The sequence below is a fragment of the Erpetoichthys calabaricus genome, chromosome 8, assembly GCF_900747795.2.
Source record: "Erpetoichthys calabaricus chromosome 8, fErpCal1.3, whole genome shotgun sequence".
Classification (NCBI taxonomy): Eukaryota; Metazoa; Chordata; class Cladistia; order Polypteriformes; family Polypteridae; genus Erpetoichthys; species Erpetoichthys calabaricus.
In genome coordinates, this window is record NC_041401.2 from 187,351,603 (window position 1) to 187,370,445 (window position 18,843).

Here is an 18,843-nt window from a genome sequence, read left to right on the forward strand (position 1 = left end):
TCCTTGGCCATCGGTCCTTCCTTTTATTCCATGTTAATTAGTGTTCCCTAATTTTAATTATTTATTTTGCCTTTTTTCTCTTTCTTCATCATGTAAAGCACTTTGAGCTTCATCACTTGTATGAAAATGTGCTATAGAAATAAATGTTGCTGTTGTCAGACCCAAGAAGACCCTGGGTTGGATCTATCAAAGGGGGGCTTCAATGAAACACTGAGTGAAGAGTCTGAATACTTTTGTCAGTGGGATCCATCCATCCATTATCTAACCTGCTATATCGTAACTACAGGGTCATGGGGGGTCTGCTGGAGCCAATCCCAGCCAACACAGGGCGGAAAGCAGGAAACAAACCCTGGGCAGGGCGCCAGCCCACCACAGGGCACACACACCCACCAAGCACACACCAGGGACAATTTAGAATCGCTAATGCACCTAAATTGTCCCTAGTGTGGGTGTGTTTGTGGGTTGGCACCCTGCATAGGATTAGTTCCTGCCTTGTGCCCTGTGTTGGCTGGGATTGGCTCCAGCAGACCCCCATGACCCTGTGTTCGGATTCAGCGGGATGGAAAATGGATGGATGGATGCACCTAACCTGCATGTCTGTGGGAGGAAACCCATGCAGGCACGGGGAGAACATGCAAACTCCGCACAGGGAGGACCCGGGAAGCGAACCCAGGTGCCCTTACTGCAATGCAGCAGCTCTACCAACTGCGCCACCGTGCCAGTGGGATATTTCAATTAATTTTCTATAAACTTGAAAAAAATGTTTAAATGATTTTGCATCTTCATTCTGAAGTATTGAGTGTTGGTTGCTGAGGGGAAAAAAATAATTTTTTTAAATAATTTCATCAGGAGGCTGCAACAGAACAAAATGTGGAAAAATTAAAGGCACTGTACATGTTGGTACTTTTTAATGTCTTGTAGTTGCTCATTCATAACTAACGGTATATTCTTACTATATTTACCCCCTTGTTGTATTCTTTTATTTTGTATTTCATCTTCACCCGGATTAATACTTTATTTTTTATTTTATTTTTTTTCATGTTGAACCTCTCCTCCTCCTCCTCCTCCTCATCAACATGTCATCTTCCTCTAGTGTGCAGATCAGGGTTATTTTTGTGGTTCAGGGAATGTTCGTAGGGTGGATTCATTTGTCACGGCACACGGTATTTCTTTGATATTAATAACAATATTTTTCATAATAATTGACATTGCATTGTTGGGGTGCAGCTGTCAAAGCTTCAGTAGATTTTCAAATTGCTTTAATTGGCCTAATTGCATGTGTTGGAGGCAGGTAGGCAATTAGGACTAATTAAGGTCAGAATGGGCTCAGGAGGGCTGGCTGCATTTAGAAGGAAGTGCCTGAGAAGAAGAGGCAGGCAGGCAGGCAGGGAAGAGCCTGAGGAAGAAGTGCCTCGTGTGAGCGACAGTCCAGGTAGGGGAGTAATAGTATCCAGAAGGACACTCGGAGGATTTATGGTGATGCCACTTAATGTCTAAAGGGGGGTAGTTGGAGTGAGTAGAAGGTCACTCCAAAAACAAGATGCAATATGTCCAAAGCAAGACGGGATCTGTGGAGTCTCCAGTAGCCGTAGGAAGAGTGGGCCTTGTGGCTGTTTTGGTGTGTAGTCAGGCCCCTTTAACGCAGACCTGCTTCATGTTGCCTGCTAATGGCATCAATGGCCCACTCGTTCACTAATTAACACATTGGCTGCTACAATGAAAATAGACGCATTTGTTCCTAATGCCAATGTAAAAGCAGGATGTTATTTTAATACACTAAGTGCATTTTGTAGTTCGTAAAACTCACAATAAAATTGGAATTTCTTCAGAGCAATGGTTTTCGGACTCTCTGGCAAGTGGACCCCGTTTCAAAAAAGTTAACCCGAGGCTAACCTTCCAGGTTCCTCTTATATTTTCGAGTCGCTTGTTTTATTGATGATCGATCCACCTTCCAGTTTGGAAAACGAGAGACCCGTATCATCATCGGGGTTCCGGGTTTAAAGCGGGAAGAACTTTGTGGACTGGTGATTTTACATAACATAGCCTATGTGGACTGGCGTCGCACATTAATAGCTTTTACGTGGCCTGGCCTGCCATTTCACGGACGGAGAGGAACACAGCACCAGAGAAAACCAAAAATAAGATGGGGTAGGATCAGATAGCATACACTTTATCCCCAAGAGGAGATTAAAATATAAAAGAAATTCAAGGAAAGGAAAAAAAAACTTTCATATATAGATGGTTTCCCCTCTGCTCACTTAGCTCGCCAGCCACTTTGCGTCTCTGCCTCTCGTGTTGTGAAGAGGAGGGCTGAACGCACCCCAAGGAGATGTGGTCGCGCCTCCAAAACCCCCTCTTAAACGGCGATGCCATGGGAAACAAATGCAGATTTTTTTTTTTTTACCTCCTCTTTGCTCGATCAGCTGCTGGCTTGCTGCCGTGCCATGTGATCAGAATCTCGCGCGGCGCTTCAAAACATTTAAAAGCCTGTACAGCAGCTGTCCTACTCTTTGTCTTTTATTTCCGGCCCCGGGCGTGGTTACATTTTTTGGCGCACAGTCTCATCTCACGGGACAGAGTAGAACATCATAAAGGATTCAAAAACATTGGCGCAGTACACATGCAGAGCAGGTTAGAGATAATGGAAGTACGAAAATTCGAAAGTCTCATAAAAATGATAGTAAAGATCGCATTGGCGCAAACAAATGGAAATTATTACTCGGTGAAATAACGGAAACTGCAAAAAGAGATCGAATATATTGTTCAGACTGAAACTTTAAGTCGGAGACTTGTAGATCATCTAATTCATGTTGCCATCAAAGAAAAGTAGTATTTCTTCCCAATGAAGAGGCATATCTGCGAGAATTAAAAGATTTGTTGTTTGTGAACGGCAGAGACATGAAGTTGCTGGCACGTAGCGCAGGCAGGGGGGGTTGACGAACGAAGCAAGCAGGATCCGCCGTGGCAACCCCCGAACAGGAGCAGCCGAAAGAAGAAGAAGAAGATATACATATATATTCATAGCATTTTTAGTCTGAAACGCAATCTGATTGTATGGGTGGTTACCTACCAGGTAATGCATGTGGCTGGTCTGCAAGTCGGCAAACATCCGCCACACCCTTCTCAGTTGCGAGAAGCAGATCACAGAATGTTACATAGTTTACTGTCAAATAATGCAAAGAGTACGCGACACGTGTTGCGCCCTTATTTGGGCTCATCGGGCGTACACACTCCACTGCACCCCTCGCGGGGGTCGAACCTCGGATGTCAACGTCAGAAGCGAATCCTTTTTACACTCCGCCATGGCGTGTGGTTCGTTTATTTGACAGCCTGGAGGCTTCTGACGTTGACATTCTGAGGTTCGACCCCCGCGAGGGGTGCAGTGGAGTGTGTACGCCCGATGAGCCCAAATAAGGGCGCAACACGTGTTGCGTACTCTTTGCATTATTTGACAGTTAAATATATAATATATTAGCAGCTGGACATCCACAAAGGGAGAAAAAATGAATCGCGTATCATAAAGTAGTTTTTATTCCTCAGCTTTCAGCCCCTACCAGGAGCCTTCATCAGAGGATAAAGCCATCTCCAGCTGCTAATATGCAAACTGTATCACAGACCTTTGCTTCTATATATATATATATATACTCCTTATTCCAAAATGGATTAAATTCATTTTTTTCCTCAGAATTCTACACACAACATCCCATAATGACAACGTGAAAAAAGTTTACTTGAGGTTTTTGCAAATTTATTAAAAATAAAAGAACTGATAAATCCCATGTCCATAAGTATTCACAGCCTTTGCTCGATACTTTGTCGATGCACCTTTGGCAGCAATTCCAGCCTCAAGTCTTGTTGAATATGATGCCACAAGCTTGGCACACCTATCCTTGGCCAGTTTCGCCCATTCCTCTTTGCAGCACCTCTCAAGCTCCATCAGGTTGGATGGGAAGCGTCGGTGCACAGCCATTTTAAGATCTCTCCAGAGATGTTCAATCAGACTCAAGTCTGGGCTCTGGCTGGGCCACTCAAGGACATTCACAGAGTTGTCCTGAAGCCACTCCTTTGATATCTTGGCTGTGTGCTTAGGGTCGTTGTCCTGCTGAAAGATGAACTGTCGCCCCAGTCTGAGGTCAAGAGTGCTCTGGAGCAGGTTTTCATCCAGGATGTCTCTGTACATTGTTGCAGTCATCTTTCCCTTTATCCTGACTAGTCTCCCAGTCCCTGCCGCTGAAAATCATCCCCACAGCATGATGCTACCACCACCGTGCTTCACTGTAGGGATGGTATTGGCCTGGTGATGAGCGGTGCCTGGTTTCCTCTAAACATGACGCCTGGCATTCACACCAAAGAGTTCAATCTTTGTCTCATCAGACCAGAGAATTTTCTTTCTCATGGTCTGAGAGTCCTTCAGGTGCCTTTTGGCAAACTCCAGGCGGGCTGCCATGTGCCTTTTACTAAGGAGTGGCTTCCTTCTGGCCACTCTACCATACAGGCCTGATTGGTGGATTGCTGCAGAGATGGTTGTCCTTCTGGAAGGTTCTCCTCTCTCCACAGAGGACCTCTGGAGCTATGACAGAGTGACCATTGGGTTCTTGGTCACCTCCCTGACTAAGGCCCTTCTCCCCCCGATTGCTCAGTTTAGATGGTCGGCCAGCTCTAGGAAGAGTCCTGGTGGTTTCGAACTTCTTCCACTTACGGATGATGGAGGCCACTGTGCTCATTGGGACCTTCAAAGCAGCAGAAATTTTTCTGTAACCTTCCCCAGATTTGTGCCTCGAGACAATCCTGTCTCAGAGGTCTACAGACAATTCCTTTGACTTCATGCTTGGTTTGTGCTCTGACATGAACTGTCAACTGTGGGACCTTCTATAGACAGGTGTGTGCCTTTCCAAATCATGTCCAGTCAACTGAATTTACCACAGGTGGAATCCAATGAAGCTGCAGAAACATCTCAAGGATGATCAGGGGAAACAGGATGCACCTGAGCTCAATTTTGAGCTTCATGGCAAAGGCAGTGAATACTTATGTACATGGGATTTCTCAGTTTTTTTATTTTTTAATAAATTTGCCAAAACCTCAAGGAAACTTTTTCCATGTTGTCATTATGGGGTGTTGTGTGTAGAATTCTGAGGAAAAAAATGAATTTAATCCATTTTGGAATAAGGCTGTAAGATAACAAAATGTGGAAAAAATGATGCACTGTGTGTGTGTGTGTGTGTGTGTGTGTATATATATATATCTATATATATATATGTATATATATATATAGATATGTAGGTATAGATATAGATAGATAGATATCTATATATCCTCTTTATTAAAACCCCTGTGTGCGTCCAGTGTCCGTGTGTGTCTTCTGGTGAAGTGCATATGTGCGGAGCACGGTGCGATGCTTCAAAGGCCGCCTGACGCGTCACACAAGACAGAGAGGGCGGGACCTATAAAATATCGTGCGGCCGATACAATCGGATTTCGGTAAATGAGGTAAGACCTAAAAGATAAAACACGAAAAATCCAATCGGGTACTGAGACGCGGAGACCAGCTTCCCCATTGTTGTGCAAGTGTTCTCTCTAAGGATGTCAGAGTTGCGATTAAGAAGCTTGGCCCGGTACAGTGTCAGTCGTTGAAGGGATTTTTCTAAATATATGAATTTTCATGATATTACAATACGATGACTTTTAAAAGTAGATTTATTTTCGCGCACATTAAATCAGTTGCTGGGGAGAATCTGCTGATTGGCCACTGTTGTGACAGAAAATTAAACGCGTATTATGGACAGCAAAGCCAGTATTACTGTCAGAGAAAATTACAGGCATTTTATGGAAAAAATTTAATGAGTTAAAAGGCCCCTTGCCATTTAATATAGACTGTTCCTACGAATGTTTATGGACTACTGTTCTAGCGCCCGTTATTGTAATATATGATATAGATATTGATTGATTGATTGTAATCTGTGTGGGAGTCAGGATTCTGACTGGGTTTTAGGGGATCAAATCCAAATCACTTGATGACATGCAAATCAGTTTATAACTTTTATGTAATGTTTTTTTTTTTTCTGTATTTGTGGTTGGTATTCTGTCTCTCTCCATTAAAATGAAGCTGCCATAAAAATGAGAAACTGTTCATTTCTTTGTAAGTGAGCACACGTACAAATTCAGCAGGGGATCAAATACTTATTTCCCCCCACTGTATCTGGCAAAAGAAAAGAAAGAAGAAGATGTGCTTTTTTTGAGTCCGTACATCCATTCTCTATAAAAACATAAGGTGGACATTATTTATTTATTTATTTATTTTTGTCCATTACTGCATACAACATGGGGGTCTTGATCATTTCTGGGTGGAGTATTCCTTTAATAAAAAGAGTTTGTAAGAGTCCAACACAGGGAGACAATTGAGTTCTAGTCCTGACAAACCCGTTGGTCGTTTCTTGCTAGTCCATGTTACTGCACTCCATGTGTGTTTGAAAGTTGGGGTCCTTGTAAAATAAAGGGTGAAAACTATTGATCTTCAGCCGCTGCATTTTTAATTTTTTTTGCTGCTGGTATGTCCTTTGCCCCCATGACTCACTTGTGGCTTTTCCAAATTGCATTTCTCAGGCGACGCTTTGTCTGCTCAGATTTCATACATGCATTTAAATGGCTGATTAATAGCTGTGGAGAGTCTGATGGCAGGGAGTGAAGAACTCGCAAGAAAGCGGCTAATAAGATGGTGTTCCCTTCGCCCCAATAGATGAGGGGGGGTGCCCACACAACCCTGGGTTTATGTGTCGCAGCAAGAAAAAGGAATGGATGTCAAATACCTTATATCTCTAAAAAAAACATTGTCCGAGCTGCTTAGTCCAATTCAGTGTAGCGGGGAGCCGAAGCCTACGACAGCAGGACAGGGCATACAAGGCAACAATGGATGACGTCTCCAATTGCTATTTTGCCCACCCAGTATCCCATTATGACAAAGTGAAAACCTCTTTTCATAAAGGTTTACTGTAATCCCTCATTCCTAGAAGTATTCAGACTCCAATCTGTGCTCATTTGCCTCCTGTTTGCTTTCATTCTTCTTGAGATGTTTCTAGAACCTGATTAGGAGTCCACTTTTGGCAAACTGACATTGTTAATTAAGACCCACATGTCCTGTAGATGTGCAGAGAAGGTCTAACAGTTCATACTGCATGTCAGGACCAAAACCAAGCCATCCAGTCCAAGGAACTCTCTGTGGACCTCCATGATTGATTTGTGACGAGGTATAGATCAGGTCAAAGCACATTAGTATCAAGAACTCTGAAATGTAAGAAGTTTGGAAGCAGCAGGGCCCATCCTAGAGTGGGCTGTCCATCCAAGCTGAGTACCCCAGCAAGAAGGGCCTTCCTTGGTCATGGAGCTGACCGAGAACCCAAGAGTCACTCTCACAGAACTTCAGAAGTCTCTAGCTGAGCCTCTCGAAAGGATGAGCATCTCGGAAACACTCCATCAATCAGGTGTTTATGGTAGAGGGGCCAGATGGATGCCAACAGACAATCGGAGGACCCTGAGAACATCAGGAATAAGTCTCTCTGGTCTGATGAGCTAAAATTCTAAATCTTTAAGGAGAACTTCAAGTACTGTGGTTGGTGATGTTCATGCATTGATCGTCGCCTGCCTAATACCATTCATACGGTGAAGCCTGAACAAGGAAGAAGAATAAAAGGCTGCGAACTGTGCTTGGATACTGTGCTGTGGGGGGAGAGAGACAAAACTCCCTCACAGCTGTGTTGTGTGGCAAACTTGTGTCTGCCTGTCTGTATCGGGTTGGGGCGGCTGTACCCGCCCCGGTGGTCCATACCACAGAGACTTGGAAGTCGGAATTGCTGTCATAGAGACTTCAACAAAGTATGGCATTAAGGGTCTGAATACTTCTATGAAGGGAAGATTTCGGGTTTTGATTTGTAATAAATTTGCAAACCAAACATGTTTTCATTTTGTTATTATGGGGTATACTGATGGGGGGGAAAAGCGGCATGGTGGCGCAGTGGGTAGCGCTGCTGCCTCGCAGTTGGGAGACCTGGGGACCTGGGTTCGCTTCCTGGGTCCTCCCTGCGTGGAGTTTGCATGTTCTCCCCGTGTCTGCGTGGGTTTCCTCCCACAGTCCAAAGACATGCAGGTTAGGTGGATTGGCGATTCTGAATTGGCCCTGGTGTGTGCTTGGTGTGTGGGTGTGTGTCCTGCGGTGGGTTGGCACCCTGCCCGGGATTAGTTCCTACCTTGTGCCCTATGTTGACTGGGATTGGCTCCAGCAGACCCCCCCCGTGACCTTGTGTTCAGATTCAGCGGGTTGGAAAATGGATGGATGGATGGGACACCAAGGCTGTCCGAGAGGCACTTACAGTGGTGTGAAAAACTATTTGCCCCCTTCCTGATTTCTTATTCTTTTGCATGTTTGTCACACAAAATGTTTCTGATCATCAAACACATTTAACCATTAGTCAAATATAACACAAGTAAACACAAAATGCAGTTTTTAAATGATGGTTTTTATTATTTAGGGAGAAAAAAAATCCAAACCTACATGGCCCTGTGTGAAAAAGTAATTGCCCCCTTGTTAAAAAATAACCTAACTGTGGTGTATCACACCTGAGTTCAATTTCCGTAGCCACCCCCAGGCCTGATTACTGCCACACCTGTTTCAATCAAGAAATCACTTAAATAGGAGCTGCCTGACACAGAGAAGTAGACCAAAAGCACCTCAAAAGCTAGACATCATGCCAAGATCCAAAGAAATTCAGGAACAAATGAGAACAGAAGTAATTGAGATCTATCAGTCTGGTAAAGGTTATAAAGCCATTTCTAAAGCTTTGGGACTCCAGCGAACCACAGTGAGAGCCATTATCCACAAATGGCAAAAACATGGAACAGTGGTGAACCTTCCCAGGAGTGGCCGGCCGACCAAAATTACCCCAAGAGCGCAGAGACGACTCATCTGAGAGGTCACAAAAGACCCCAGGACAACGTCTAAAGAACTGCAGGCCTCACTTGCCTCAATTAAGGTCAGTGTTCACGACTCCACCATAAGAAAGAGACTGGGCAAAAACGGCCTGCATGGCAGATTTCCAAGACGCAAACCACTGTTAAGCAAAAAGAACATTAGGGCTCGTCTCAATTTTGCTAAGAAACATCTCAATGATTGCCAAGACTTTTGGGAAAATACCTTGTGGACTGATGAGACAAAAGTTGAACTTTTTGGAAGGCAAATGTCCCGTTACATCTGGCGTAAAAGGAACACAGCATTTCAGAAAAAGAACATCATACCAACAGTAAAATATGGTGGTGGTAGTGTGATGGTCTGGGGTTGTTTTGCTGCTTCAGGACCTGGAAGGCTTGCTGTGATAGATGGAACCATGAATTCTACTGTCTACCAAAAAATCCTGAAGGAGAGGACAATGACCCAAAACACACCAGCAAATCCACCTCTGAATGGCTGAAGAAAAACAAAATGAAGACTTTGGAGTGGCCTAGTCAAAGTCCTGACCTGAATCCAATTGAGATGCTATGGCATGACCTTAAAAAGGCGGTTCATGCTAGAAAACCCTCAAATAAAGCTGAATTACAACAATTTTGCAAAGATGAGTGGGCCAAAATTCCTCCAGAGCGCTGTAAAAGACTCATTGCAAGTTATCGCAAACGCTTGATTGCAGTTATTGCTGCTAAGGGTGGCCCAACCAGTTATTAGGTTCAGGGGGCAATTACTTTTTCACACAGGGCCATGTAGGTTTGGATTTTTTTTTCTCCCTAAATAATAAAAACCACCATTTACAAACTGCATTTTGTGTTTACTTGTGTTATATTTGACTAATGGTTAAATGTGTTTGATGATCAGAAACATTTTGTGTGACAAATGCAAAAGAATAAGAAATCAGGAAGGGGGCAAATAGTTTTTCACACCACTGTAAAAATGTTTGTCCAGAATGATGTTAGTTTGGTGCAGGCCCAGAACATGTGACCCAGTGAGGCTGGAGCTTGATTGCAGCGTTCACAGGTTGGATCTTGCCCTGGAAACATTTTGGACAATTTCAAGCGAGACAGATGTGCTCGATATAGAATTTTGAGCTGAATAATTGTATGCTTTGCGCATATTGATAATTATTATAATTTATTAGATGGCTTTATCAAAGGTGACTTACAAAAGCAAGTTATTATACATTATCATCGGGAAAGCCGACCATAGCAAGCCAGAAGTAGTATTGGGTACAAACCGGACAACACTTTAACTTGGTAGGGAAAAAACAAGCACAAGTTATGCCCACAATAAATGCATTGCTTTATCAAACCCACCAAGGTTCTCACTATGCCGAGTTTCTTTCATTCTGTGTTCAGATTCAGCGGGCTGGAAAATGGATGATAGGGGAAAAAAATCTACAACACACTAAAGAAAGTGAACGGGTCTGAATGAACTTTACATGATGAAGAAAGAGAAATACAGACGACATTAAAATTAGGGAACTTTAATTAACATAGAATAAAAGTAGACGGCTGGAGAAAAAAGAAAAAAAAAATCTGCGGGGGTTCCGAGGCCATGAGACCACCCAGCCTGCCCCTATAGGCATTCTACCTGACATCAGTGACCTCAATCATACCTCGCGGTATGGTAGCGTCCCAGCCGAGTTGAAGCTTTTGGTTTCTTTTGACTGACTGTTAGGTCCGATTGAGGGAGGGCGGAGCACAGCACAGAAGACTGACAGTGGGCAGGACCTGGGATGGGAGGAGGGGTTGGAGAGGGGGGGGGGTTTGGGGTGTTTTTGGGGTTACGAGGTCGGCGTTCTTTGTCTTGATTGTTCAGGTAAAAAAACTTTTACCTGAAAACTTTTTCGTGAGACTTTACTACGTCTGTCTGTTTTGTTGTACATGTACTTCTCTTTTTGAGCCTGATGTGGAGGTCGCTACAGTATTCAGGGTTCACATGAAAGAACTTGATGATGACGGTCATGTGGACGTCTGTTACTTTCCGTTCATGGTTATTCACTTTATGGGGGCCTGTTAGAGATTAAAAAAAAAAAAAAAATGAAGGTTCTTTCTGGAACCTTCATGTGGATGTGTCTTTTGTGAACCAAAAAACAGTTTCCCCGATGACATTGCACTGAAGGATCAATTTGGCACCTTTTTGATTTTGAAGAGTGACAGCGTGAAAACGCCTTTAAATGACAGACAGACAGAGAGAGTTTTTAGATCTTCATCTCTGTGAGTGACGACTAGGAGGCTTATATATCACTGCGGTGGGCTGGCGCCCTGCCCGGGGTTTGTTTCCTGCCTTGTGCCCTGTGTTGGCTTGTATTGGCTCCAGCAGACCCCCGTGACCCTGTAGTTAGGATAGAGCGGGTTGGATAATGGATATTTATACAGTTAGGTCCATAAATATTTGGACAGAGACAACTTTTTTCTAATTTTGGTTCTGTACATTACCACAATGAATTTTAAATGAAACAACTCCGATGCAGTTGAAGTGCAGACTTTCAGCTTTAATTCAGTGGGGTGAACAAAACGATTGCATAAAAATGTGAGGCAACTAAAGCATTTTTTGAACACAATCCCTTCATTTCAGTAATTGGACAATTGACTCTTTGGCTATTTCATGGGCAGATGTGGTCAAGTCCGTCGTTATGTCCTTATCAATTAAGCAGATAAAAGGCCTGGAGTTGATTTGAGGTGTGGTGCTTGCATGTGGAAGATTTTGAGGTGAACAGACAACATGCGGTCAAAGGAGCTCTCCATGCAGGTGAAAGAAGTCATCCTTAAGCTGCAGAAACAGAAAAAACCCATCCGAGAAATTGCTACAATATTACGAGTGGCAAAATCTACAGTTTGGTACATCCTGAGAAAGAAAGCAAGCACTGGTGAACTCAGCAACGCAAAAAGACCTGGACGTCCACGGAAGACAACAGTGGTGGATGATCGCAGAATCATTTCCATGGTGAAGAGAAACCCCTTCACAACAGCCAGCCAAGTGAACAACACTCTCCAGGGGGTAGGCGGGTGTATCGATATCCAAGTCTACCATAAAGAGAAGACTGCATGAAAGTAAATACAGAGGGTGCACTGCAAGGTGCAAGCCACTCATAAGCCTCAAGAACAGAAAGGCTAGATTAGACTTTACTAAAGAACATCTAAAAAAGCCAGCACAGTTCTGGAAAAACATTCTTTGGACAGATGAAACCAAGATCAACCTCTACCAGAATGATGGCAAGAAAAAAGTATGGAGAAGGCGTGGAACAGCTCATTATCCAAAGCATAGCACATCATCTGTAAAACACGGTGGAGGGAGGCAGTGTGATGGCTTGGGCGTGCATGGCTGCCAGTGGCACTGGGACACTAGTGTTTATTGATGATGTGACACAGGACAGAAGCAGCCGAATGAATTCTGAGGTGTTCAGAGACATACTGTCTGCTCAAATCCAGCTAAATACAGCAGTCGAACTGATTCATGATACAGATGGACAATGACCCAAAACATACAGCCAAAGCAACCCAGGAGTTTATTAAAGCAAAGAAGTGGAAAATTCTTGAATGGCCAAGTCAGTCACCTGATCTTAACCCAACTGAGCAGGCATTTCACTTATTGAAGACTAAACTTCAGACAGAAAGGCCCACAAACAAACAGCAACTGAAATCCACTGCAGTAAAGGCCTGGCAGAGCATTAAAAAGGAGGAAACCCAACAGCTGGTAATGTCCAGGAGTTCAAGACTTCAGGCTGTCATTGCCAGCAAAGGGTTTTCAACCAAGTATTAGAAATGAACATTTGATTTCTAGTTATTTAATTTGTCCAATTACTTTTGAGCCCCTGATATGAAGGGATTGTGTTCAAAAAATGCTTTAGTTGCCTCACATTTTTATGCAATCGTTTTGTTCACCGCACTGAATTAAAGCTGAAAGTCTGCACTTCAATTGCATCGGAGTTGTTTTATTTAAAATTCATTGTGGTAATGTACAGAACCAAAATGAGAAAAAAGTTGTCTCTGTCCAAATATTTATGGACCTAACTGTAGATATATAATCTCTATCTCATATATATATGGTAAACGTACAGAGAAAGAGGATGAAGACTATGATGCTCCTCAGCAGTGCAGTATATATATATAAAAAATATACCAGTAACAGCGCACTGCTGAGGAGCATCATAGTCTTCATCCTCTTTCTCTGTACGTTTACCATTCGTTTGCTCAGAGGTTGATGCCCTTGCTGTTTCCTGAGCAGATCTTCTTTTCTTCACACTAGTGTCCTGCTGCTTCTCTTCTTCCGTCGGCGTCTTTTCACGTTAAAACTGATTAAGTCAGGGTTTGTGTTGCAATGTCTTAGTAGGTTTTTCTTTAATTTTTTCACTTAAGCTGGCACTTAAATCATTCTTGAGGCAGATTGAAGACTTAAGATATGAAGAGGTAGGGGAAGTGACGGTGAAGGTGGTAGGGATGAGAACAGGATGGGAGGCCTGCTGGCCGCTGCCGAGAGTTGATTCTACAATAAAATAAAAAGAGGAATAACCCTGAAAGCAGATAGTAGACGTCACGTAGTATATGTGCACCAAATTTCAGGTCCATAGGTCAAACGGTGTGCGAGCTACAGGTGATTTAAATATCCTGGACAGACAAACAGCCATGGTAGCGTATTATATAATAAGAGATATATAATATTAAACCCTTTGTGCTGCATACCAATTTATTTTTTAAAGAAAACAAAATCAAAGTGGCTTAAAATCTTAAAAAATGAAAATCATTTTATTCTTTTCTCTGACAGAATCATTACATAAAATATGGCATATCCTTCTGTAACAGCCAAGATTGCACAAGTTATTACCAAAGTAACACTGTTGGTATCATTTAAAACGTAATATGGAAAAAAAACAGAAATAATACAAATACACTACTTTACAGTTCCATATACAAAAGTAGGTATAAATACATCACAGCTAGAAAAATACAGCGGTCCTTTGAAATAGACTCTCTTTCTCCATACATATGAACACAGTTTTCATAGAAAAAAACAAAAAAAATAATGACCCCCGAAGTACAGTGTTGTCTGCTAGCACCATAACAAGTGAGCTGTGGAATTAAGACGAGAGTCGGCCGTAGCCCCCCTACCCCGAGAATACACTTTCAGGTATTAGTTATTCATCTGTATGTGTGTGTGTGGGGGGACTTACAGAAACAAAAAGAAATCTAAACTCTAACAGGTCTACCGATCTTCAGCTAGAGATCCCGCAGTCGAAGTGATGCTTTGCTAAAGCGCGGAAAGGAGGAAGGAAATCGACAATCCGTAGATGATATCCGGACGCCTCGCGTAATCAAGATGGCTCCTTGGAGCTGCTTAAGAGAATTTCACGACCGTCCGAGAGCTGCTTGTGCTTAGGAATTCATTCAAATATTCCTATTCTGGTTTTAAATGTGACGGATTTGCAATGCCAAAGCTTCTCTCTTTCAAACCCTTAAAACAGCGGCCATTGTTATCCTAGCATTTCCAATTGAATGACTTACAGACTAAGGACTTTTTTTTTTTTTTTTTTTTAAAAGATTTAGGTTACTTTTCAACAACCTAAGTGATTGGTGGCACAGGCTGAGAATATTTATTGCTTTCATTCATTTTGCTACATATATATATATATTTTTCTTTTCTTAATTTACAAGAATCTCTGTACAATATTAAGTATTTATGCCAGTGCAAAATTACACATTAATTTTCAAATATTTAAATACAATCTACCACTGAGTGCGGCTTATCTTACACTATATTTATGTATATATATATATATATATATATATATATATATATATATATCACGGCATTCATAGTCTGAATCACAATCTGATTGTATGGGTGGTTACCTACCAGGTAACACTTGTGGTTGGTCAGCAAGTTGGCTAACATCCGCCATGGTGCCCTGTTTCAGTTGCGAGGAGCAGATCATAGAATGGTTGAAAATAGTTTACTGTCAAATAATGCAAAGAGTACGCGACACGTGTTTCACCCTAATTCTGGGCTCATCAGGCGTACACACTCACTGCACTCGCTTACGGTAATCGAACCTCGGACGTCAGCGCTAGAGGCGAAGCCCCTAACGTTGCTCCACGGCGTGTGGTTCGTTCATTTGACAGCATGTAGATTGGGGTAATTACACAGTAAACTATTTTCATATATATATATATATATATATATATACTGTATATGTGTGTGTGTGTGTATTTAAGAGGCAATCAAAAAGTTCCCAGAATTGTGATATAGCGGGAGAATGAGAGCGCAGATTAGGCACACATTATTGTGGAGGGGGGCTCAGCACGTCTTTACACCAGTTAGAACAGGTCTGGACTGGTTTCAGAGTGTAGTAATGTTTTAATTACTGTCTGAGTTTGACGTGTGTATAGTCGTTCAGCGCAATGCCGAACTAAGAACAACGTGCTAACATCAAGTTCATGTGCAAATTGGGGAAATCGGCTTCAGATTTACCAACAATGTGTGTGCAATGTGATCTCTCACTCTCCCCCCACTTTGCACAATTTCCGGAAATTTTTGACTGCCCCTTGTGTATGTGTGTGTATATACAGTGGGTATAGAAAAGAATCTCCCCCCAACCCCCCCCCCCCCCCCATTCTAAATATTCTTTTTTTTTTTTTTTTTTTGCTTTACAGTCTTGAATGCAAACGCACAAACCAATATTTTTTTCCAGCTTTACTTACTCAATGCAATCTATAACATCCAAGTGAAAGATATCACAGCTACAGTTCAGAAAAATTAAAAAAAAATCAAAAACACGAATTACTGAGATGAATAAAGGATCACCCGCCTCCTAAACTCAATCAGGTGTCAGTGCCCAGCCCACCATTTCCATTGCGGTTACTGGCTTCCTTCCACCTGTGATCAGTTGTAATGAGTGTGATTAGTGAAGCAGTTCCTGGAGCCTTCATTCCCTTGCTTAGTAGTACAACTGACTATGGGGGGCAAGACACTTTCAAAAGATCTCAGGGACAGAGTTGTGGACAGACATAAGGCAGGAGATGGAGACAAATAAATCTCAAAGGCTTGATCAACCCCAAGGAGCACAGGAAAGTCCATCATAAAGAAGTGTTTGGTACTACTTGGACCCTCCCTGGATCCTTCAAACTGGATGGAAGAGCAAGGAGAAAACTGGTAAGAGGCCAATGGCCACTTTGAAGGAATTACAGGATTTTATAGCAAAGAGTGGTCATTAATGGTGTGCATGTGACAACAATTTCACAAGTGCTCCACCATTGTGTCTTGTTCAGGAGGGTCACACTTCTCAAGAAAGACCACATTAAGGCTCGTTTAAGCTTTGCCAGAATACACCTTCTTTTGACACCCACTGCACGCCCAATCTACCTGGAAAGGGGTCTCTCTTTGAACTGCCTTTCCCAAGGTTTCTTCCATTTTTCCCTACTAGGTTTTTTTTGGGAGTTTTTCATTGTCTTCTTAGAGAGTCGAGGCTGGGGGGCTGTCAAGAGGCAGGGCCTGTTAAAGCCCATTGCGGCACTTCCTGTGTGATTTTGGGCTATACAGAAATAAACTGTATTGTATTGTATTGTACCTTGAAGATTCTGATGCCAAGTGGAAAAGGGTCTTATGGTCAGATGAGCCCAAAATCAAACTATTGGGCCTCAATACCAAATGGTACAACAATGCAGCTCACCATCCACAACACACCATACCTACAGTACAGCATGGAGGTGGCAGCATCCTGTTGTGTGGATGTTTCTCTGCCGCTGGGCCTCGTTAGGGTAGAAGGAACAATGGATGGGGCAACATACCATCAAAGTCTTGAGGAAAACCTGCTACCCTCTGCCAGAGAGTTGAAGATGGGCAGAATGTTCACCTTTCAACATGACAACGACCCAAAGCACACAGCAAAACTGACCACACAGTGGCTGAAGGAGAAAAAAATGAATGTCCTCTTGTGGCCCAGTCAGAGCCCAGACCTAAATCCCATTGAAAAATCTGTGGAATGTTGTGAAGATAACAGTCCACCAACACTCACTATCCAATCTGACCGAACTTGAACAGTTCTGTAAAGAAGAGTGGGGGGCAAATATGACTTAATCTAGGTGTGCAAAGCTGATAGCCTTGAGTCTGGTGGGATACTTCTCTATCATTAAAGCAAAAGGTGGGTCAACAAAATGACATTGGGGGGTGATCCTTTATTCATCTCAGTTCTTCTGAACTTTAGCTGAGATATCTTTCACTTGGATGTTATAGATTGCATTGAGTAAGTAAAGCTGGGAAGAAATGTTGGTTTGCGTGTTTGCATTTAAGGCTGTAAAGCAAAAAAAAATGGGAATATTTCAAAGGGGGTAATTCTTTTCTATACCCACTGTATGTATGTATGTACATATATATTGCTTTTTACAAAATCTCATAGATTGTTCTGACTCAGTTCTTCTTCTTTCATGGTAGGTTTCAATGCTGATAACATACATCATTCTATACAATGCATTAAGTGCTCCAGGGAGGTGAATGTCCAGGTCATGTCCGAGTCCCTAAACGTCATTGGAGCCTTGGCTGGCACACGACGAGAAGCTGTCGTACAAGGAGTCGCTCAGACACTCCAGGCTGTCGACGATGGGCTTATCCGAGCAGCTCGAAGACGCCTCTTCGTTTCCACCGGCCTCCTTTCCTGTTTCGGCCTTGCTGAAGTTCTCCGCAAAGGTTCCAGCGTTGCTGTTAAGTTTGTTAAGAGACTCTAAGGAGATGTTCGAAAAAACAGACATTTTCGGTTCCTCTTGTTGGTCCTCCGCTTTCTCCGTGATCTGAAATAAAGCAGACAAAAGTAGTGAGTGCCAGATGATCCACGAAAACAAAAAAAAAAAAATCTCAGATGATCTTTGGATGCGGGTGGCATACTGGCCCGTAGAAGTGGCACGTTAAACACCGTGCCTTCAGAAAGTATGCACAACCCCTTCAGTTTTGCAGCCTTGTGTTAAAATCATTTTAAATTCTGTTTTTCCCCACCACATCAAGCAACACTCGATACCCCAGAATGACAAAGCGAAAACGGGAGATTAGAGATTTTTGTAAATTTATTAAAAATAAAAAATAATGCCACTTGAGGCAAGGTACATTTTTGCCGCCCCCACTCCCATCCTTACTAGACACGAGGTGGTACACTTAAATCTACTAACCATACGAACTACAATACAGGCTTCACAATATGATACCCCTAGTGCAAACAATTCATTAAGTAAATACCTGAGTCACACATACTGTCAAGCATGTGCACCTACGGGGCCACCGTCACCTCTCCTACAAGGTAAGCGATGACAATCTTAAATTATATTTCCTAATCTCGTTTTACCTTCTCTTGTCTCGTCTTACCTTGTTTCTTTTTACCCTATTTTGTCATAGCTTGCATTGTATTTTCTTCTGTTGTTGCATTTGGTCGTCTCCTAGCTTGTCTACCCTAGTCTTATCATAGTCTAACCTTATCCTATCGTATCTCATTCTATATTACTTTACCTCTTCCTGTCGCCCCTCATATGTTGTCTTGTTCTGTTTTGTTTCACCTCATCTTAGCTCACCTTGCCTTACCGTCTCTTTTTCTAGATTATCTTTGAGTCATTGTGTTATCTTATTCCATTTTCAGCTCCACATACCACACCCCAACTCACCTCTTCCTATCTGGTCTTATCTCATTATGTCTTTCCTTTTTGTCCTGCCTGCCTTATCTCATCTTTTCTTGTCCTGCCTGCCTGCCTTTCTTTCTTCTTCTACTGACCATGCCATATCTTGTTCTATCCGGTATTAACTTAACTCGCCTAATGTTATCTTTTCATATCTAATCTGAACTTCTCTTGTCTTGTATAAACCAGTCTTTTCTTGTC

The 18,843-nt window shown here is 42.6% G+C and overlaps 1 protein-coding gene across 4 annotated transcripts in view; it reads right to left on the reverse strand.

The window, feature by feature from the left end:
- Window positions 1-17,043: 17,043 nt before the first annotated feature.
- The window catches only part of LOC114656379 (nck-associated protein 5-like), a 771,015-nt gene continuing 769,215 nt past the window's right edge, over window positions 17,044-18,843 (reverse strand). For 2 of the 4 annotated variants that reach the window (XM_051930744.1, XM_051930745.1), the window contains exon 20: window positions 17,046-17,772. In XM_051930744.1, the coding sequence (XP_051786704.1) occupies window positions 17,503-17,772 (270 nt within the window). In that variant the 3' untranslated portion in view covers window positions 17,046-17,502. Of the gene's footprint in view, window positions 17,773-18,843 lie in introns of all 4 variants that reach the window. The other 2 variants (XM_028807983.2, XM_028807982.2) reach the window with 2 other exon arrangements.